A 22,974-nucleotide genomic window follows, 5' to 3' on the forward strand; every position below is an offset into this window, starting at 1 on the left:
TTTTTGATAATTTCTCCCCTTTTCTTCTTAGCTGTCTGGGAATGTGGACATCAGCTGGGGCGCTGAATATGTGTAAGTGTGCAATGTTGGGCTTTCTGTTGTATAGCATCTCGTATGGTGTCTTATTGATAGAGCTTGACCACAGTCTATTCAGGGTGTAATTAGCGTAGTGTAATGCCTCTGACCAGAAATGCTGCCCCATCCCAGCATCCTCCAGGGCGCATCTCATCATGGTTTGCAACACCCCGTTTTTTCTCTCTGAGACTCCATTTTGAAAGGGGGAGAAAGGTGAAGAGGTGTAATGCGCTATGCCCTGCTCCCTCAGCCACCTTGTGAATTCTTTGGCCATGAACTCTGAGCCCCTATCAGTCATTATCTGCCTTATTCTCATGTTATGTTGCATATCTACCCTTCTGTGGAATTCCTTAAACCTTTGGAACACTTCGTTTTTGTGTCTGAGGGAGTAGACATACCCGTATCTGGTGTAGTCATCCACAATCGTGAGGAAGAATCGCTTCCTATGTCCTACAGAGGGTTTCATTGGCCCTACCAAGTCCATATGCACCAATTGGAAGGGGTATTCCGTGGTTCGTTTCGATCCCCTGGGGATGGCCTTAACCTTGATCTTAGAATGCTTACAAACTGAACACTCCAAGTAGTTTTCGCAGTTCTTTACTTTGAGACCCTCGGTACATTCCGTCATTTTCTTTACAATGGGGAAGCTTATGTGTCCCAGTCTCCTGTGGAGGAGGTGGGCGCAGTTATCATGCAATGGCTTGCCGATAGATACAGACTTGTTTGTCTTCTCATGGCTACATCCTGCCTCCTGCTGCACCCCCTCTGTTTCTGGATACTTATCTACCTTGTGGTTTGTGCTGGTATCAATGCCTTCTTCCTCCCTTGTGTTGGGTGTGAAGTAGGGAAGTCCCTCGTGTATGGTTACCTTTCCTATCTCTTTCCCTTGCTTGATCAAGTGTGCCTTTCCATCTTTAAATTTTATTTCTATATTTGTGTCTCGTGTCAGCTTTGTGATGGCTAGCACGTTGTGGGGAATCTCTGGTACGTACAGTACTCCTTTTAAGTCCCCTACCTGTGTGATGTGTACGTTTCCTTTCCCCACTACTTTGACCTTGCTTTGGTTTGCCACCTTTATTTCTGAGTCTATTTCTGTGAGTGAGTCTAGCAGCTCTGGGTTACAGGTAGTGTGACTTGTGGCCCCTGAATCTAGAAGCCATGAGTTTCTCTCTATCTTGTGTTTGTCATTTGGGTCATCGTGCCTGATCCCATACATGGAGCCAGAGTTACTGTCCCTGGAGTGGTCTCTGCGCTCGTGGTGTTTCCTGGGGTTGGGTGACCACCCTCGCCCTCTTTCCTTTGGGTACCTGCGTTCAGGTGACCTTCCCCCTCTACTGTCGTGCTGTCCCCTATCCCTATGGCTCCTGGGGCAATCCTTCTTTAAGTGGTTCCTTGATCCACAAGAATAACATTCTGAGGTATCCCTGGCCCTATCCTGGAAATCCACCCTCTTTGTGGGTCTAGGGTCCCCTTTGGCTAGTTGGCGTTCCCTCCTCAGAGTGTCCTCTGCAACGAGCTGACTGGTTAGTGCGCCTAGTGTGAGGTATTGCAAGCTGAGGCTATTTAGTTGGGTCATGAAGCTGTCCCAGCTGCTATCAAGAGAGTTTATGATTATGCTTATCATGCTCTCTTCAGTGATGATTTCCCCCCTCTGCATGAGTTCTGCCCTTGCAGCATTCATCTTTAAGATGTGCTCACTCATGGGGACCCCTGCCTTATGCTTGGTGGAGTGGAACTCCCTAGATAGTCTAGTGGTAGTGGCTCTGCTTTGGCTATAAAACAGGTTACATAGTTTTTGCATAATATCATAAACAGTTAGATTGTCCTCAATAGATGGATACATAGCAGATGGAATGGAGGTTAACATGATGCAAAATGCCCTGTGATGAATGCAGTCAATTTCCAGTGACCAGGGCTTTTGGGGAGGTCTGTTAGCTAGGAACAGTGCATTCTCTCTCATGAGAGCAACTCTTAATTGTTGGCTCCATTCTATAATATTACCCCCATCTAACTGCAATTTTGGCAAATTGGTATAATTTGCCCCAGAAATATTAGTAAGGTTACTTACTGGGGGGAGCTGTCCATGGTCCAAAATGTGATTAAACTCACAATAAGGCTTTGGGATGTCTGTGGCCATTCTGTACTTGCTTGGATCTATGTAACTTGCTTCTCTTGTTACAGGCAGGTACTGGGCATGCGCGAAGCTCATTCCGCGCTGAAGTCCATCGGGTGAGGTTCCTGTTGCTGGAGCTCCCAGGCCTAGGCCTAGGCCTGTCGGTGGGAGGCTGGACCCGCCCCCGGTGGGTCCGAAGATTCCGCCTGAAGGTGGACACCACTGCTGGATGGCCGGATCCCCGGCGAAGAAGGGCAGAAGGTGAGGGGGCGACGCGGTCGCAAGTCGAGGACTTTCGCGGGTCGGCGGCGCGGCAGCAGCGGAGGTCGTAGGTTGAGGATTCCCTGCACCCAGCAGCTCGGCGGTAATGGCGGTGGCGGCGGCAGATCCTCCCTTGTGGTCGCTGGTCCCTGGTCGCGTGGACTGGCCTGATGGATGTCGTGGCGTTGGTGAGTAGCCGGTTCTTCTCCCTTGGGCCTCGCGTTGTTGGTGTAGCGGGTGGTGAGTTCGAGTTCTGCGGTTGATTCTTCCTGCAGGTGGGCGGTCTTTTGTGCCGGTTGTTGGTGTGTGCGGTGTTTTTAGTTGGCTGTGACTCGGTTGCCTGGTCTTTGTTGGTTGTCCTGGCCTTCTTGTGCTTTCCAGGATTTTTCTTTGATTTATTGAGTGCCGCAGGAGGCTCGAAAGCAGAGCCTAGGGCAGCGGTGATGGTCTCGATTGCCTTTTGCAATTCGAGATCGGTAGGCGTTTTTCTTTTTGTTATTGTGATCTCTTCGTGGTCGCTTTCAGAGTCGGGCTCTTCGTAGTCGCTTTCTGAGTCCCCCTCGTCTGTTTCGGGGTTTGGGCATTTTCGCGCCAAGGGATTCAAATCCTGGCTTCCCATTGGCTGGTGCTCGTCCCAAGATGGCCGCCAGGAAGGGGGCGCGGAAATGGATTCTGCCGGCTCAGGATCATCGGGTTGGGGTGGCTTACCCTTTTTTGCTGGCTTTTCTTTCTCGGTGGTCTTTGGGGCCTCAATCGCTGCTTCTTGTTGCTCGAAGAGGCTTTGAAGGTCCGCGATGAGGTTTTCTTTGTCGCTGCTTCCCTCCATCAGTTTCAGGATGGAGAGTTTGAATTTATTCATTTCCTGTGCTGTTTCTTCTTCGGGGGCGGTGATTTCCTTGGATGGCCCCTCTTCATCTGATTGTGAGACCAGGCTGGAGTCCTGCTCGCTTCCAGCTTCTGTCTCCTCCATGGCTGTGGCTTTGGTTGCCATCTTCAGCCATCTTCTTGGTAAGAGCTCTGGTCTGTGCTCTGTTTGCTTCTTCAGGGTAGGTGTTGGGTTCAGTCATTGTCTGGAGTTATGGGCAACCGACCTCTGCTACCATTTTGTTAAAAGCTGGATCTAGCCCAATAACTCAAAGACAGACTCCAATTCTTTTCTGTAGCTTTATTATTGATCTGTTGGTACTGGAGGTCACTGACCTTGTACCTTTCTCTTTCAGGTATACATCTGGAATCATCTGTGGACCATGTGGTCAGACCTTTTGTACCCAGGAGGAGGGGCTAAGAGGTAAGGAGTGGTTACAGGGATTATGGGATATGTGGTTAGTTAACCCTTGAAGGTCCGGGTGATCAGGGAGATATAGTAGTTAGGCATTTATCATGACAGAAATTTTGAGTAGTTTGGAGAACCGGTAAATACCACCTCTGATTGGCCCTACCCCCATCTATTCTCTGCCTCCCGAGTCCCAGCTGATTGGGAGGAAATGGGGATTTTGCAGTAACCTTCCCCTGGAGTGGGGTGGGAATGGAGTTTTTACAGTATCCTTCCCCTGCCATGCCCACCAAGCCACACCCACCAAGCCATGCCACACCCACCAAGCCACACCCACAGAACTGGTAGTAAAAAATTTTGAAACCCACCACTGGTTCACAGACAAGATAAGCAGTTTTTTAGACAACATAAAAATGATTTATTATTGCTGTGTTTTGTGTTTTGATTTCTTGGAATTTCCTGGAGGATACTTGAACCTACCTAGCTTTTGATACCAGATGCAGTTGGCCAGAGGCTGGCTTTAACCTATAAAGTAATGCATAATCTTCCCTTCTATAGGTCAAATACAATGGGAGAAGGACCCTTTTGCTTTCTCCAATTGTATTTGACCTATTAGCAGTGTTTTTTCCAAAAGAAACTGAACTAATTCCTGTGTCCTATTCCTGGTAAATGCAGGCAGGGTATGCTGAAGCCAGGAGGTTTCTCCACAATGCTCCTGGAATGTCCCTCATCCTTAACATAAGCAGTACTCTACTGGATTGGATGCTTGGCCTATCTGGTATGGTAGCCTGTTCTCACAGCAGCCAAGGAAGTGCATAAGGAAGAAAAATTTCTGGGAGATTTGCAGGGGTGCTTGAATATTTCCAAGGCTGATGGCGTGGAAGAAAATTGGGATTGCTTTTGATTCCCAACAACCTCAATTATCATCACCCTAGTCTTGTGTCCATCTTCAATAGTCCTCCTTTGGAAGTCTTTTTAGGGTTGCAGCTCTTTAGTATCTGAAGCAGCTAGGTGCAACTGGGAAGACTGAAGTGGGATCCAGACTTAAATTAGCCCATCCTTAATGAAATCTTATCGAAGAACAGTAATTAACCAGTTCTTTCATCCCTGGCCTGGTCTCCCAGAAGCAGAAGATTGTATCCATAATAATTGCAATTAATATCATGAGTATTGATGTTACTAGGGCGTAACTTAGTGCAAAGTAATCTGTAACCTACTGAAGGCATGTAAGAAATGATACAACCTTCTTTTTGGTGAAGGTCCATTTCCATTTGCTTTCTATTGTATGAACAAATGTTTTAGATTGTAGCTAAATTAAGCTATTCTCTTGTAAAAGGCAGCATATGCTGTACACTGATGACATCATCATCATCATCTCTAATTACCACCCAAGAATGGTATAAAACAATGCCATCAAAGATCAGTTTATTTGCTCACATAAAAAAACTAGCATTTTGCCAAACTAAACTTATGCTAAAGGTAAAGGTTCCCCTCGCACATATGTGCTAGTCATTCCCAACTCTAGGGGGCGGTGCTCATCTCCATTTCAAAGCCGAAGAGACAGCTCTGTCTGAAGACGTTTCCATGGACATGTGGCCGGCATGACTAAAAGCCAAAGGTCCACAGAACGCTGTTCCCTTCCCACCAAAGGTGGTCCCTATTTTTCTACTTGCATTTCTTTAAGTGCTTTCGAACTGCTAGGTTGGCAGAAGCTGGGACAAGTAACGGGAGCTCACTCCATTATGCGGCACTAGGAACTCAAGCCGCTGAACTGCCAACCTTCTGATCGACAAGCTCAGCATCTTAACCACTGAGCCACCACGTCCCTATAAATTTATGCTACTCTCTCACTAATGGATATACCCTGTGAGTAGCTATCCTAACTCTCTTGCTCTATCTCTGCTCCACACCCAAGCTGTGCTACCTCTTGTCTTGCCTGCCTCCTTGGAATGTGTTTCATCCTTCCTGGGAAACTACTGCTCCAGTTTTGTCCATCATACTGCCTTCCCCTCCATAGGCACCATCCCTCACAGTAAGCTATTAAACAAACATTTTCTGTCAGCATTCCAGAAAATCCCCCAAGTCCAAGTAAAACTTTGAAGCAAGCATTTTTCAAAGTTCTATTTACTAGAATAGGTGATCTGTCCCCGTCTACACACACACACAAACACAGCCAGCCGAAGGTTAAGAAAGTACTTGGCACGCACACAGGTCGTTATCTCAAACTTGGCAACAATATAAGCCCCGTCTGCCAAGAGCTTTACTGCAACAGATAACATAACATTACATACGCATTGTAAATAGTCCAGCAAAAACAATATCCCTTCGGCAGCTTCAGACGTTGTTCAAGTGACTAGCCAAAGTTAGTTTTTGTTCGTCACAGAGTTTTACCAGCCACCACCCTCTCTTATATAATCTCTGGGGTGTGGTCCAGTGACTCAGTTCTAATCCCTAGCACGCCTCCTTAACTGCTGCAACCGTTTATCATGCCTTCGTTGGCGTGCATCCAGGAACGACGGCTCTCCTTCCTCGCTCTCATCCGAGACACCTGGCTCCTGGCTAATCTCCTCTCCCTCGGCTGGCACCTGAGACAGTGCCAGAGGGGAGGGGCCTGGAGAGGGAGGCCTGGCTGACTCCTCTCCCTCATGTTCAGAGCCTTCTTCCTCCGATGAGATAGGCTCAGAGGGCGGGGCCACAACACTAGGTAAACTGGCACATCTGGGAAATCTGAGAGGCCCAGGTTTTCCCACAGTAAATCAAAACCCCCCAAACGGAATCCCCTCACTCCTCAGTCGATCACATGCTCCAATCACCATCCATTCCATCTTGAGACAGCATTCCGACCACTCCTTCTCCAGATGCAGGATCAGCCTGACCTTGACCGACAGGAAGAATGCTATTATGTCTACAGATAACCCCTCTACTAAATCCCCCCTCCTACTTTCCCACACATGAGAAGGTGGCAGCATGGAAGCTTCTGGCCTAATATGGCTTCCAAAGCTGACACTGACATCAAAATACCATAAACCAGAGTCTGTCTAGTCCTGAAATATCAGGTAATCCTACAAATCTAACCCTATGCCATTGCCAGTTTTGTGACATCTTGCCAGTTATCTACCTTTCCACTTTATTTATTTATGAATGAAATTTATCTGCCTACAATCAATTGAATTCTAAACAACTCATGGAATGTACATAATAAAATCAGGACACAAATTCAAAATAAAGTGAATCAAAAACATTAACCAAAATATAAAATAATAACCAAAAAATATATAATTATAGAATTGGATAAGTTTGTCCTGCTATATACAATTTATTCCCATGGGTCTTCCATGTTTTCACCTATTTCAGGAAGGCCAGGAAAGTTAGGGCCATCCGTGCTTCAAGGGACAAGCTATTTTAGAGAAAGGGTTACATATGGCTTATCTTGCTACTGAAAAAAAATCCTTAATTTCCTTGTGCTTCTAGAATGCCAATAATGTTGTATCCTTGTATCCTCTTCTACTTTCTTTCCTTCCAGCTCAGTAGAGACAGATTTATTGGTACCTTAGAAATTACTCCACAATAAGCATATGTGCCACTATTACCTGATACTGAGGGAAACTTGAGTGATTGGGGAAAACAGGAGGTGGAGGGTAATTCAAACTCAGCCACATTGGTTGCTTCAATGAGGTAGTAGTTGAAGTTGTTGGAAATCGTGGGGTAAACACATTCCCGCTGTATTTAAGGTTGTTCTTATCGATAACTGTTGAAGTTGCTGTAAAAGATAAAAGACAGAATCATATCCTGGAATGCCAGATTCTTTTATTTATTTATTTTTCTAAGTTGTATACAGCAATGCAGTTGCAATGCAGATATATTATGAAAATTGGGTAACAAATGTTTTCATTTTATATCAATCTCCTTAGGGGAAAGCTCCCATGAAATGCTATGGAATTTGCTCCCAGGAGATTGCACGTAGGATTGCAAACTAAATATGTTCTTTCCTCCATTTTTGCATGATATCTGAAGCCTTGAACTGTCCCTCCATCCTTCCCACAGCAAACTCCAAGTTTGATCACCTCCTCCATGCTCAAAAAGACCAAACAGAAGACCAGTTGCTACATGCATCTGAACTGTGGAACATAAGGCAGAGCAAAAGCACAGAGCACACCCTACACTTCTGGTTCCCATTAAAATGCCAGCAAGATCATTATGCCCAAATGAAAAGAAGCCAGTATCTTGATCTATCTCTGCGAGGCATCAGTGCTACCAAAGTGTCATGGTCAATTAGTTCTGGAAATGTAGCCTTTTTTTTTTCCTGGAGTAGGTGTGAATTTCATCTTTTCTTACCAGACTCGCTTTCCTTGATCTGCCTCTAAATGCTATCAAACTAATACTGTAAACCTTCAATTTCCATGAACTAGTCCTAATTCATTATATAATACTCCTATTATGATGATGCTCTTCCTTTAATTATGAAGTCTCCCATTGTGGATGTTGTGACCTAGGCTTTACTGAGTCATTACAAGACACAATTAGTCCCAAATAAACCTATTTTATTGTAACAGGTGAGAGTTACGTTCATTCACAACTGAGTCCCAATTAGTTGCAAAAAGTCCTTCGGGAGAAGTCCTTCAGGATAATCACCAACCTTTTATCTCCCTTGACACTGCCAAAGACCTACTTGGCAAAGCCACACAGATTCCAAAATCAAACAGAGATGCTGTCTGGGAACAGAATTAACAATGTTGTTTTCCTGCAAAGTGCCCACGTGCCTTTGCTCCTCTTTTAAGCCTTATGGGAGGGGCCAATCATCTCCTGGCCTTACTCCCGAGTCATCCCTTTTGTTTTAACAGTTTGTGCCTTCTGGCAGCTCTGCGCATGCGTGCACTAGGAACAGGCTCCTCCTGTTCCTCTGCCTCTCTGCTGCCCGACTCTGGAGGCTCCAGAGTCCGTGCATCACTCCCAGATGGCCCTGGCCCCATCTCTGCCTCCGACGCAGAGCCCTCATCCAGGCCTTCCCCAGACTCCAGGACTGGCCCATGTTCCTCCCCAGCCTCCTCACTGTCTGACTCTGCTGCCAGTTCCGCAGGCTGCTGGCAGACCACAACAATGGATACCAACATAGCCATGGAGAAGGAATATCTGTTTTGATACAAGCCAGAATTTTTTAAAGAAACATTTTGGTGTAGAACAAAGCCTTTTATTTCCAAGATAACATTTAGGTCCCACATACTTTCCTAGAAAATTTAAATGCTATACAGCCAAAATTCTAACCTTTATCTGGAAGAGTATCCATCTATTCCAATGAACAAACAGTCCATTGAGATGGTAGGACTAAAAACCATCTTGGAGTGACAGAAGAAATTTCATCTATTTGTCTTTGGGTAAATAAGATGATGGCAGGCATCTTTTGAATAAGCACTTCCCTTGAACCCATTTTGTCTGATTGCACATGTCATGCTCTCAAAATTCCAAATATTCTTACTAGCTAAAATGGTTGTGGATTTCTGTTTTAACTCCTTCAGTATAGATGAAAAGGTTATTTTTCTATTCAATGTGCTATCCAGGATAACTAGTAGTCTGAATTCTGGTGAAAGACTACAGATCTCTAGTATAGAAGATAAAATACTTTCTAGCAGGAAAACACATAAGTATCTTTATATGTGGGAAGGTGCAAGGAAATGCTTAGAATTGAATTTTTCACATTTCTATGGTTGAACTTTCTTCTATTATCAGGGACCACAACAGCCTTATCAGTAGTTCACTCAGAAGCCACAAATAAGAGGCTGAAAAATTCTTCAGTGTAGAAACTTGGGGGATGAATTAAATTCTAAGGGTGGGGGGGGGAATCCAGTTGCAAAAATTCCTGCAATTTTATTCAACCCTCTTTCAATAGACTATGTTAAATAAACTCTGGAAGTGTATTACTTTTTGTGACACTATGGTCAAGGCATGTCAATCAATAAGATCTTTCTGGGTATGAAAAGTTTATAGGATATAAAAAACATGTAAGGAAGCGAATGGTAGGGTTTTTATGAACAGGTCCAACCGACTAGAACAATGATGGCTAACCTTTTTGCCATTGCATGCCAGGAAGGGGGGGGGCGGGGGAGGTTCACGTGCTTGCTTGCCCACACCCATAATTCTATGCACCCCGCCCTGTGCATGTGTGCGCGAACCCCCCTCCCCCCCCCGCTCCTGACATGCGATGGCCCAGTAGGCCTGTTTTTCTTTCTCACCTGGCTCCAGATCCTCTCTATGTATCTGGGGAGGGCGAAAACAGTCTTCCCCACCCCCTTGGAGGCCCAAAATGGCCCATTTTCCAACTTTTGGTTGGACAGGAAGTGACTTTTTTGCTGTCCCCAAAAGCATCACTTCCTGTCCAACCGAAAGTTGGAAAACAGGCTGTTTCGGGCCTCTGGAGGGCCTCCGAGGGCAACCTTGAAAGGCTGTCTCTTGACTTGCCAAATTCTCATCAAGAAAGTGGAAAGATGGTGGGAGATATCAGCTGGATATGCTGATATGATGCTCCTGAGATGATGACATCATGTTAGCTACAGGGTATGATCCAAATCATAATATGATAGTAGCCATCAAACAACTACAAGTACTGTACTGCAAGATGAGTTAATTTTTTTTTCAATAATTTTTATTAATATATTCTATACACCAATACACAAATAAAATATACAATCCTGCCACCATGGTATAATGTAATTACCTTGTCCATAAATATAAAGTCATTCCTTTATACATACATATTTGCCATCATATATATACATCATCATATATCTATTCTATCCCACCTTTTCTGGACCCAATCGTACCATAATTTCCAACTGTTATAAAATTCTGAATCTTTTTTACCATTGATCAATCTAGTTAATCTATCTGATTCCGCACACTCATTAATTTTATATATTATTTTCAAATCCATCGGTAAGTATTGATTTTTCCACTCCTGCGCTTACACTAATCTTGCTGCAGTAATAATGTGAATCAACAAGAACCATATATCTGATTTAACATTCAAAGGTTTTGCCCCTAATAGGAAAATCTTGGGCCTTAATTCCAAATTAATCTGTGTAATTTCCAAAATCCATTGCTGTATTTTTTCCCAATATTTAACCGCCTGCATCCTTCAATCTTCCTTGTATGTTTCCCGGGGCATAATCCTGCATTCTATCCATTACAGCATTGAAATCCCCCACTAAACAGACATGTTCATATTCCAGTTCCCCCAGTTTAACATATAAGTTTTGATAAAAAGTCCTCCAATTGTCATTAGGGGCATAAATACAAACCAATAAAGACTTCCACTGGGCAATTTCTATTTCAAGCATGAGAACCCAGCCTTCCTGGTCAGCAAAAACCTGTTGGGATTTCAAATGATGTCATACATATACCACTATCCCTCTTTTTTTTTTTTTTTGATCTGCTAATGAGGTATAAGTTTTACCCAATGCCCGACATTCTAACAAATGGTTTTGATCTTTTTTTATATGGGTCTCCTGCAAGATGAGTTAATTTTTGAAAGCACTCTTGAAATTGCCACTTAATGAAAAAGGTTAGACTAAAAATAAACAGAACTGACTTCTCCTGAAATATAAGTGATTTTCTCTGAAAACCATATGCCCAGGGAAAAAAAATACCTGAAAGAAGGCAAATCTTGCATGGTAGATTAAATACTCTAATTTAAGGGTTCACTATTTCCAGATCATCTAAAAAAGAAGAACTCTAAATACACTTCTGTAAGTAGGGAAACTCCTCACTAGGGAGTTTTTCAACATCAAACCTTAAAATAAATATACTTAAAATATTTGGAAATTCTTTGCAAAAAAAGCATCAAGAAAAACAGTAGATATATCAAGTTGGTAAAGCTTAATATTCTGATATCCACAAAGAACTTGGATTTCTCAAAGAAAATGAAACAATCCCTCGGTTGACCAACTTGTCTAGTTTGAAGAATTAAGTTCAAATTGTTCCTAAAATCTCAATTTTAAATTGTCCCATATGGAATGGACAGGTGGCACGTCAAGTCTTTCCCCTCCAAACCATGGAATAGAAAATGTTCCTCTTTGGCTTTTGATTTTTTAATGATCCTTGTAAAAACTCCCCCAATATAAAAAGTGGCCAAGGAAAAAAATGGCAGTTACATTAGCGTCTCTAGTTATTTGATGGAACAAATACATTTAGCCTGATTATCATAGTCAACACAAGTAACAAAGTTACAACAATAATTATTAAAGTTATATGTCATCTGACTCCCTGCAGCTTTTCATCCAGTGTCTAAGTTTGAAGCCGCCAGTTCTGGAAAAGATTTATGTTATGTAATTTTTTTTTAAAGCCCTCATGATTTTTCAAGAGGTCTCATTCAAAAAGTTCTTGGCCAGGCTCTGAAATTCTATGAAAATAAAAATTACATGAACTACTCCTGTGGAGATATAGTATCATTTACATAGCTATAAACAGGACTGTACTGTATGTTAGAGATTGTTTTTTCCAAACAACTCCTACAAGTACTTGATTGTACCAAACTGCACCTCTTGTGCTAACCTGTAACAACAACAACAACAACAACAATAGGCGGGAAAATTTCTCCGCCATCTTTGTTCAAACATCTTGCTTTCTCTTATTCCTGAGGGGAACAGTCTGTGTTCTCTAAATACATTCTTTCTTGGAAGGTGATTTTAATCTTCCAGCAGATGGATTGCTTGATGGAAGACAAAAATATTCCCAGACTATGGAATACTTTAATTAAATTTCATGGCCTGAGGAGATGACTGAAGAATCCCCCAAAAGGAGACATTTTGGGCAGCTGATTAGGTTTATAAAATGCCCAGCAAAAGGAGGATATGTCCTCCTTTTTTTCCCCTCATGTCCTCCATCCATTAAAATCATATATTGTCTGGTTTTTGGAATATTTTGGAAATGTCTTCAAATGTACAGTCCCCAGTTCTGTAGACCACATAACATAGTATATATTTCTAAGGTGAAATTTGAAAAGGACATTATCAATTCTCCTATATTATCACTAGCGTTTCTTGAAAAGAAACATTTTCAAAACATTTTATTCTGTGTAGTTTTAATGTTTTAATTATTTTTTATTGGTTTTATAACCGGTAAGCCACCCAGAGTAACCATGTAGGGGGAGAAGGGTGGCCTAAAAATTAATTAATAAATACATAAAATAAAAAACAGTTTGTTAGAAAGGTATTGCAACTGAAAATCCAGTTTTTCTGATATATGAAAACAAATAATTTCATGTGCACAGAAGCTTAAAAACATTGCTTTGCAATTTTTTACTGTCTTTTTTTTTTTGTCAGAGACACCAAGAAAGTGAATCAGTTAGCATGTCCTTTTTTCCAATTATCCATATCCTTATTTGCCTGAAAGTGGTAATTCAACAGCCCTTTACTAGGTTGTTCACCAGGACAAAAATTCGGTTTGGAGATTTGATTCAAAAGACTTTTTTTTTTTGGCTTATCAGACTGATTTCCCAAACTAGATTTGATGAGATAAATGTGCACATAGAGGAGTGTCACAAATATCAAGATGGCAGTCATAACGACGTGGCTGAAATCCCTAAACCTATTTGTTTATATATTTAGAAAATTTACATGACTGCCCAACTCAGAGTGATTCCAGCTGGTTTGCAGAAATAAGGTGCATGTTAGACAATGATTACACTGGCTTATTGTTAAGTATAGGGCGCAAAGAAGGACTGGACACTCCATTAGCAACAAATACTTTATTTAAGCTCCGTAAACTGCAATGGCAATCCCAGCCGCGGCAGCCCCTTTTATAGCCCGGAGCTGTCCACAGCTTCAGCCACTGACGCTTGTTCAAGTTTCCCGTTCCCGGGTCTCTTTCTTTGATTGGCTCGTTTGAATCTGCCATTCAATACTCAACACTCCTCCCCTCTAGATTGGCGTTGTCCAATCCTGTAGTTGTTAGGGTACATAGTCCCGCAAGTAGGCGGGCCATCTCGGGGCGTGACTGGACCTGCGCAGATCAGTCTGTTCAGCGCTGTACGAGTGTGAGGTCGAGTTCCGCGGCTCTCCTGGCGTTGCCTCCGGAACTCTCTCGAACTCGGCGGCTGGCGTGGTCTTCTTCTCCTGGATGTTAACTCCTTCCTCCCCGGGCCGGACTGGTCTGCTGCTCCGGTTACTCGGATCCTCCTCCCGACTCTCAGGTAAGTGTTCACTGTTATTTCCCGGGCTTCTTGAGACTTTTTTTTTTGCTTTAATTTATATGCCGCCCTTTTCCGGAGACTCAGGGCGGCTTACAATGCATTAAGCAATAGCCTTCATACTTTTGTATATTTATACAAAGTCAGCTTATTGCCCCCACAATCTGGGTCCTCATTTCACCTACCTTTGAAAGGATGGAAGGCTGAGTCAACCTTGAGCCTGGTGAGATTTGAACTTGCAGTAATTGCAAGCAGCAGTTGTTAATAACAGTGCTTTAGTCCATTGTACTACAGACTTGTGCTGTACGCTCCTGTATTGGTGTTTGGGGTAGGGCCCGGTTTCCATCCAGGGGTCTCTCCTCTCTTTGCTCGAGGTTCATTTCTTTTGGATCTGGTTCTGTCCTGGTTATTCGTCCCCTTAGCTGGTCCACATGTCTTTTCCACTGTTTGCCATCCCTATCTGGAGTCTGTATGGTAGTGAACCGGTGACCTGTGTCATCTCCGCTAGTATCCATAGGGGGTTTCCGCTAAAATTCTTCGCGTAAACCTTGTCCCCCACCTGGAACTGTCTGATTCTACTCATCGAATCGGCTGGTTTTTCTGTGCTGAACTGCGGGTGCAGTCTATCCAATGTGGACCGCAACTTCCTTCCCATCAGTAGTTCGGCTGGGCTTCAGTGTGTCGTGGCACTCGGTGTGATGTGTTGGATGCTCAAGAGTTTGTCAATCTTGGCTTGTGAATAGAAGGGTATGGGGGCTTCTCTTCCGTCCAGCATGCAGTGACTTAGTACAGCTCCGATGTCAAAGGGAGACGCATCGCACGTTAGTCTAATCAGTAATGTCCCATTGTACTGTACCAGCACTCTGTCCGATGTCAATGTGTTTTTCATTTTTTTCAAAAGTGATCATCTTTGGTGGTCTTCCCCATTTCCATTCTGTTGTTCTGTCCAAAAGCCAGGGCAGCAGTTCAGCAATAGTAGCTTTCTGCGGCAGGAAGATATTATAAAAATTCAATAAGCCTAGGAATGCTTGCAGTTCCGTTTTGTTAGTGGGAGTGGGTGCTTCTCTGATAGCCTTCAGTTTGCTCGTGGTGGGATGTATTCCCGTGCTGTCTATTAAGTAGCCCAGGAACTCTACTTGTGTTTCAGCTAAATGGCACTTGTGCTTTTTTACTTTTAGTCCCACCTCTTGGAACCTGGTTAGCACTGCTCTCACTCATTGTCGTAGTTGCCTTAGGTCTCTAGCCGAGATCAATACATTGTCGAAATATGGGACAACTCCCTCGATCCCCTGTACTAGGCGCTCCATCAGGCTCTGGAATAACCCCGGGGCTACACTTACCCCAAACTATAGGCGCTTACACTTGAATGCTCCCCTGTGTGTTACTATTGTCTGTGCTTCTGCTGTAGCCTCGTCTACGGGGACCTGCTGGTAGGCTTGTGCCAGGTCAAACTTGGCAAAGATTCTTCGTTGGCCCAATGAGTGTAATAAGTGTTGGACCACCGGCACAGGATATGCGCTTTGCTGTAATGCCTTATTTAATGTACTTTTGTAGTCTCCGCAGAAACGCACTGACCCATCTGGCTTGATAGGGGTCACAATGGGGGTCTCCCACCTGGCATGGTCGATCTGCTCTAGGACTCCCTGGGCCACTAGCTTATCTAGTTGCTCATCTATCTTGGGCCGAAAAGCAAAAGGAACCCTCCGGGGCTTGATTTGGACAGGGGCAACTTGGGGATCTAGGTTGAGGGAGGTCGGGGACCCCGTGTACTTGCCTAATTCACCGTTGAAAACGTCCACGAATTCTTCCATCAGTTCTGCCTCCCAGTTGTCACCTCCGATGTGATCGATTCCAACTACAGCTAGCCCCAACGGTTTGAACCATTCCAGGCCCAAAAGGCTGGGTCTGTCCCAGTCCACGATGGTGAGGGGAAGCTTTCCTTGGAATGTCTTGAACTGGATGTTGAAGTCCTTTGTGCCCAGAACCAGAATCCGGTTCCCTTGATAATCTACTAGTGTGAGTCGTTGGTGCTCGAGAGCACAGGTCGAGATGTTAGGAACCAGTTGCTTTATGGTTTTCCAGGATACCATGGATACCAGGATACCAGGATAGGTGAGACCCCGAGTTGACCTCCATCTTGCAGGGTCTCCCCTCGATGAGGACGGTCACCGCCATCTTGTTTGACTTTCCCATGCTCGCATGGCCCACGATTACTGTTTGGTGGGTTTCTCCCCTCTCTGATCCGGAATCCTCACTTTTGCGACCTCTTCCAAATGGTTGTCTTTTCCCGCTTGTCTGGAATGGTCGGCTCTTTTGCGGAGAACTGGGTGATCAGTTCGGTCGGCTTCTCCAGGATGCTGGTTGGGATTCTCTGCAGGCTCTCGCTATATGTGCCTTTCGGTCACTTCTCTGGTATATAGCATCACGGAACCTGCATTCTGCGCTGGCGGGGTTGCCTTCGCATCCAGCACACCAAAAATCTTTCTTTCCTTTCCCTTTTGGCTTCCCTTTTCGTTCCGGTCTGAGGTGGTGCACTTCGTCCTCATCCTCCTCTTCTTCTGATTCCATTTCTGCTTCCTCATAATGTACTGAGGATTCCTTTTTCCCTTGCGGCCACTTGTTGACCTTCTTCATGGCTGCTGCGGATTTCTGGGATGCCTCCGTCGCTGAGGCTTTTTCCATGGCCTCCTTGAAAGTTATTTCAGGCCTGGCCAGCAACCTGCTTTGTAGTGTGAGGTCCTTTAGTCCCAGCACTAACCGATCCCTCATGGCTTCCTCTAGGTTCGCAAAGTTGCACACGGCGACTATCTCTCTTAAAATCACCAGAACTCACTGATCGTCTCGCCCTCCCTCTGGTCCCTCCAGTAGAATTTGTGCCTTCTCACCAGGGATGATGCTTGGGGGGCATAGTGCGCCTTCAGTATGCCTTGTAGGGATGTCCAAGTCATGGTTCTCAGCTCAGCAGGGGCGGCGAGTGCTTTTGCCATTTGGAATACAGCTGGACCGCAATGCGTGAGAAAGAGGGCTCTCTTTCTTTGTCCCGACAAGCTCAACAGGTCGTTCACCTCCATGTACATGTAGAACCTTTCCATGTACGATTCCCAATCTTCTCCGGTCGGGTTGAACGGTGCGGGTGGGCTGATTGAAGACATTCTTGTTAGCCGATGATGTGACCGGTCTCAGTAGTTGTTGATCTAGGTGGCTGGTGATTGCTCGTGAAGATGTATTGTTTGCATTCGTCGTCCTTCAGGATCCCACCTTCGTCGCCAGTGTTAAGTATAGGGCGCAAAGAAGGACTGGACACTCCATTAGCAACAAATACTTTATTTAAGCTCCGTAAACTGCAATGGCAATCCCAGCCGCGGCAGCCCCTTTTATAGCACGGAGCTGTCCGCGGCTTCAGCCACTGACGCTTGCTCAAGTTTCCCACTCCCAGGTCTCTTTCTTTGATTAGCTTGTTTGAATCTGCCATTCAATATTCAACACTTATGGTAGACTAGAAGCCACTGTGGACTTTCTGCAAGTGAAATACAATAATAGGCTGTTTAACAGAGAGGTTTGAAGTTTAATTTTGCTGTTGGTTTTACCTATGTTTATATACACATACACAAACACACATATATATTCTCACTTTCCTATTACCTATCTTTGGTTACTTTGTTGTTGTTGTTGTTACTTTGGTGAAATCCAAATTTTTTTACTACCAGTTCTGTGGGCATGGCTTGGTGGGTGTGGTGGTGTGGCTTGGTGGGCATACTGCAAAATCGCCATTCCCACCCCACTCCAGGGGAAGGATATTGCAAAATCCCCATTCCCTCCCCACTCTGGGGCCAGCCAGAAGTGGTATTTGCCAGTTCTCCAAACTGCTCAAAATTTCCGCTGCCAGTTCCCCAGAACCTGTCAGAACCTGCTGGATTTCACCCCTGCTTTGTTGCTTGTATCTTACAATTTATATTGTTTTATTTACTATCCTAGTATGATTTATGTTGATTGCTTGTTTAGTTTCCTATGACTATCACTAAGTGTTGTATCTTATGATTTATGATGAATGTATTTTTACGATGCTTATGATCGTGATTTATCACTTATTGCTTGTATATACACTGAAAGCTTATGCACCGGAGATAAATTCCTTGTGTGTCCAATCACATTTGACCAATAAAGAATTCTATATTAGACAGCTGTCAGGTCAACTGGGTTGGGTAAACAGTGTTGTAGAAATTCATAGGTATCCAACTAGGGGGAACAATTTATGTTGTATGGTTTTTTAATACACATTTTTTTCTGTTTAATCTTGTCTAGTTTTGTATTTTTTTCTTTTTCCTTTTTTTTTTTTTGAATCTGTATTTTAGACTGTTTTGAATAAAAATAAGAATTTATACCAAAAAAAGAGAGAGCAATAAGGTGTATTTTTTATATGTACCATAACCTGAATTTAAAAGGGGTGGGGCTTCAACTTCATTGCTGTGGCTGCCATCTTGAAGTTTGCCACCTCCTCCATGCAGGCACCCCTGAAGTGAATTGTCACATTGAAGGGAAGCCTTCAATTTGATCATTAATCTGCATTCAATGAATGTTGGGAGTTGGAGTTGGGGTTGAGCTGCATTATTTCTTCTGCTTATCAGTTCTCCCAATGCTGAGGGACAGTATTGAGAGAAATGAAAATTAATACATTCAGTACCACCTTCAGTTGGGCTGCTGCTTTCTGGAGCTTAAGGCACTCAGTATTTTTAACTGGGAATTACAATTTGAGGACCCCTACATGCCAAATTTGATTCCTCTGCATAAGAGTACTTATAAGATTTAGTAGTCCCCACACTGGGGACTTCAAGAAAAAAGAAAAGAAAAGAGATGAAATCTCAGCGGTGGTGGATTTGCCTTACAGTATGTGCTTCTCCTATTTTAGCCTTCTGTAATTAACATTAAGGCCAGGCCATTTAGTAGGAGGACTTTTACAATAAGCATTCCTGCCTGTCTCCAATAGTTCAAGTCTTTGAAGTGGGAGGATGACCAATCTCCAGGACCTAATTCCAAGCAAAAACCCCTAGAAAACAAGACAAATAATGAGGTAAGGAGGGATGGGAAGGAAGACAAACTCAAATACCAAATAGGAGACATAGGAAGCATACCCAGAGTCAGACATAAAAGCCTCAAATGCCTACACACAAGTGCACAAAGTTTGTGGAACAAACAGGGTGAACCTGAACTATTAATACGTGAAAGTAGATATGATATAGTTGGAATTACGGAAACTTGATGGGACGAAACCAGTGGTAAAATTCAAAAAAATTCCCTACCGGTTCTGTGGACATGGCTTGGTGGGTGTGGCTTGGTGGGCATAGCTTGGTGGTCATGTGACTGGGTGGGCATGGCTTGGTGGTCATGTGACCGGGAAAACCAACTATCACACTTTTCACAAAAATAACACAAAAGCTACACAACTGACTCACACACAATGCAAAAGCAGCTGGACTTCACACAAAATGGCCCCTGCAACAAGCAGGAACCTCACAGAGTCACAGAGAGCTCAGAAACAAACTATCACACTGCACAAAAATACCAGTTTGGGCAATAGATAGTAAAAAAATGCTTTAAAAAGTTAAAAAAATGTTCTGACCATCGCGCAGCACAGCTGATTGTTGGAACCTTTTTTTTACTTTATTGAAACAATGATTTACTACCTATTGCCCGATCCAGTAGTAAAAAAAATGCTTTAAAAAAGAAAAAAAAAATTCAGACGATCAGCTGTGCCGTGCGATTGTAAGAACTTATTTTTTACTTTTTAAAGCACTTTTTTTACTACTGGTTAGAGCGAACCAGTAGCATTTTCACTACTGGTTCCAGCAAACCGCCCCAAACCAGTAGACTTTCACCCCTGGATGAAACTGTTCTGTCCCCTCCCACAAGTGGCCTTGCAGAAGCTCAAATAGCCCAGCAGTAACAAATGCAGGCTAGAGAGTTTGAAGCTGGCCCTTTAATAAACAGTTCTCTTTCCAAAGTATATTAGTTCAGTAGTTACCGGCAATGTTCCAAAGGTATATCTGTTCAGTAATTACCGGGCAATGTTCCAGAGGTCTTGGCAGACAGCCAGCAGGCTAATGCAGGAATGCAGTCTCTTATCAGAAAACTCCAAACCAACAGTTGTAAATCCATTACATCCCAAAACAAATTGTTCACTACGCCTTTCCGGCCCAACCATACCCCTTTTATACTTTGTAGGGTGTGGCCCTACATCTCCTGACCACACCTCTTGGGACGTGTCAATAGCTGTTCTCTACAACATCTCCTACGTCTGTCTCTTGCATCCAATAAGGGCTCCCTCTCCTCGTTACCGGCCTCTGTTTCCTCCTCAATTTGGCTGGCGTCCAGAGGCACGTCAGCAACTGTCAGTTCTTGCTGACTCACCAGTGAAGACGGCCCCTCCGGCACATAGCTCATGCCAGCTTCCTCCATATCGTCTTCCAACTCAGCATGCGAAGATAAATCAGCCTCCGGGGCCGGAGTCACAACAGAAACCCATGACTGAAACATACTGATAGAAGGATACAAACTGTTAAAAAAAAACCAGACCCCATAAAAGAAGAGGTGGAGTTGCACTGTATGTAAAAGACCACTACAGAAATGCATGAAACCAAAGCCGAAAACCTCCTAGAATGTATATGGGTCAATATAAAAGAAAAAAAGAATGACATTGCCATAGGTGTATACTACAGGCCACCCAACCAAGCAGAAAAAATAGATGTACTTTTTGCCAACCAACTAACAAATATATGTAGGAAACACACTACAATTGTAATGGGGGAGTTCAATTACCCTGACATCAATTGGAAGGCTAATTCCGCAGAAATTGAATAGGTTCCTGGCCAACCTAGCTTTGTTGTCCAAAAGGAACAGGAACAGCCATACTAGATTTAATTCTTACAAAAAGAAGAGAAGAAGTGATAAGAGAGAGTTTAAACCATAGGAACCTTGGGTGAGAGTGACTATGTCATACTAGAATTCAACATAACACAAACACAAGCAATAGTAAACATAATGATACCAGAGTCCTAGATTTTAAAAGAGCTGATTTTAAAAAACTTAGAGAGAACTTGGGAAAGATTCCTTGGATGAAAATCCTAAAAAGGAAAACAACTGAAGAAGCTTAGGAAATTCTGAAAAATATGATAATAAAAACCCATACCAGCACAATACCACTGAAAAAGAAAAACAAGAAATCCAAGAAGAAACTAGCATGGCTGCACAAAGATCTCTCTGACAAATTGAAAGACAAAAAGGACAAGTACAAAAAATGGAGAAGAGGATACATAACTAAGGCAGAATATCAGCAGATAGCCAGAATCTGCAAAGATGAAGTCAGGAAAGAAAAGGCTCAGAATAAACAAAGACTTGCAACAAAAGTCAAAGATAATAAAAAAATGTTTCTTCCAACATATAAATAACAAGAAAATAATCAAGGAAACAGTTGGTCCACTAAAGAGTGAAGACAGCAAGGAAGTAATAGGCAGCAGAGAGAAAGTACAGCTGCTTAACTCATTCTTTGCATTGGTCTTCACACAAAAAGAAACTATAGTCCAACCTACCAAAAACATAATTGTAAAAGACAGACTACAAATAAAAGTTAAAATAAGCAAAAAAAAAAAAAAAAAATTGGTAAGAGAACACCTGTCTGATCTTGATGAATACAAATCACCGGGACCTGATGGATTACATTCCAGAGTTCTAAAGGAGCTGGCAGATATCATCTCAGAACCACTGTACCACATCTTTCAAAAGTCCTGGAGCACCAAGGAACTACCAGAGGACTGGAAAAGAGCTGATGTGGTTCCCATCTTCAAAAAAGGGGGGGGAACAGACCCAGGAAACTACAGACCAGGGGTGCAATGCTCCCGGTTCAGACCGGCTCGGGCGAGTAGGTAGCGATGGCGGTGGGCAGTTCGGAGAACCGGTAGCAAAAATCCCTGCCCCCGCCCTCCATGCCCAGCTGAGCTGCGTGATCATCAGAGCCTTTTTTTTTCTTTTAAATGGCTCTGACGAGCCAAGCTCTGATGATCCCAGCTAAGTTGCCTGCTAATCAGGCAACTCAGCTGGGATTGTCAGAGCCTTTTGAAAGCATTTTTTTACATGGTTTTACATGTAAAAAATGGCTTTAAAAGTAAAAAAAAAAAAAAAAAATTGGCCATGCCCACCCAGTCACATTACCCCCCCACCACCAAGCCACGCCCACAGAACCGGTAGTAACAAATTTTAGATTTCACCCCTGCTACAGACCAATCAGCCTAACATCAATATGTACTGGCCACCCGGGAGGTAACACGTGGCTGGCTCCAGAGGATTATAAATGCTTCTCTGAGAGAGGGTTTCTTGCCTCCCGCCTTGAAAGAGGCGGTGGTGAGGCCCCTCCTCAAGAAGCCTTCTCTGGACCCGGCCGTTTTGGCAAACTATCGTCCGGTCTCCAACCTTCGCTTTGTTGCGAAGGTTGTGGAGAGTGTGGTTGCGCGACAGCTCCCACAGTTCCTGGATGAAACCGTCTATCTAGATCCATGCCAGTCCGGCTTCAGGCCTGGGTACAGCACGGAGACGGCATTGGTCGCATTGGTGGATGATCTCTGGAGGGCTCGGGACAGGGGTTGTTCCTCTGTTCTGGTCCTGTTAGACCTCTCAGCGGCTTTTGATACCATCGACCATGGTATCATGCTGCGCTGGCTGGAGGGACTGGGGGTGGGAGGCACCGTGTTGCGGTGGTTCTCCTCCTATCTCTCTGACCGGTCGCAGTCTGTGTTGGCAGGGGGGCAGAGGTCGACCTCGAGGCGCCTTGCTTGCGGGGGTACCGCAAGGGTCGGTCCTCTCGCCACTCCTGTTCAACATTTATGTGAAGCCGCTGGGTGAGATCATCCGTGGTTTTGGGGTGCGATGCCATCTGTACGCTGATGACACTCAGCTGTACATTTCCACCCCAGACCACCCCAATGATGCCCTCGAAGTGATGTCCCAGTGTCTGGAGGCCGTGCGGGTCTGGATGGGGAGGAACAGGCTTCGGCTTAACCCTTCCAAGACCGAGTGGCTGTGGAT

General features: G+C 44.0%; 1 protein-coding gene across 1 annotated transcript in view; it reads right to left on the reverse strand.

Moving 5' to 3' along the window:
- CUNH1orf94 (chromosome unknown C1orf94 homolog) overlaps positions 1 to 22,974 on the reverse strand; it is a 60,032-nt gene that overhangs the window by 13,875 nt on the left and 23,183 nt on the right. Inside the window, exon 3 of the mRNA XM_070950042.1 lies at positions 7,313 to 7,482. Within this exon, the coding sequence (XP_070806143.1) occupies positions 7,313 to 7,482 (170 nt within the window). The remainder of the gene's footprint in view (positions 1 to 7,312; positions 7,483 to 22,974) is intronic.

The sequence above is a fragment of the Pituophis catenifer genome, unplaced genomic scaffold, assembly GCF_029215685.1.
Source record: "Pituophis catenifer annectens isolate HBS135680 unplaced genomic scaffold, rPitCat1.0.hap2 SCAF_9, whole genome shotgun sequence".
NCBI lineage: Eukaryota > Metazoa > Chordata > Lepidosauria > Squamata > Colubridae > Pituophis > Pituophis catenifer.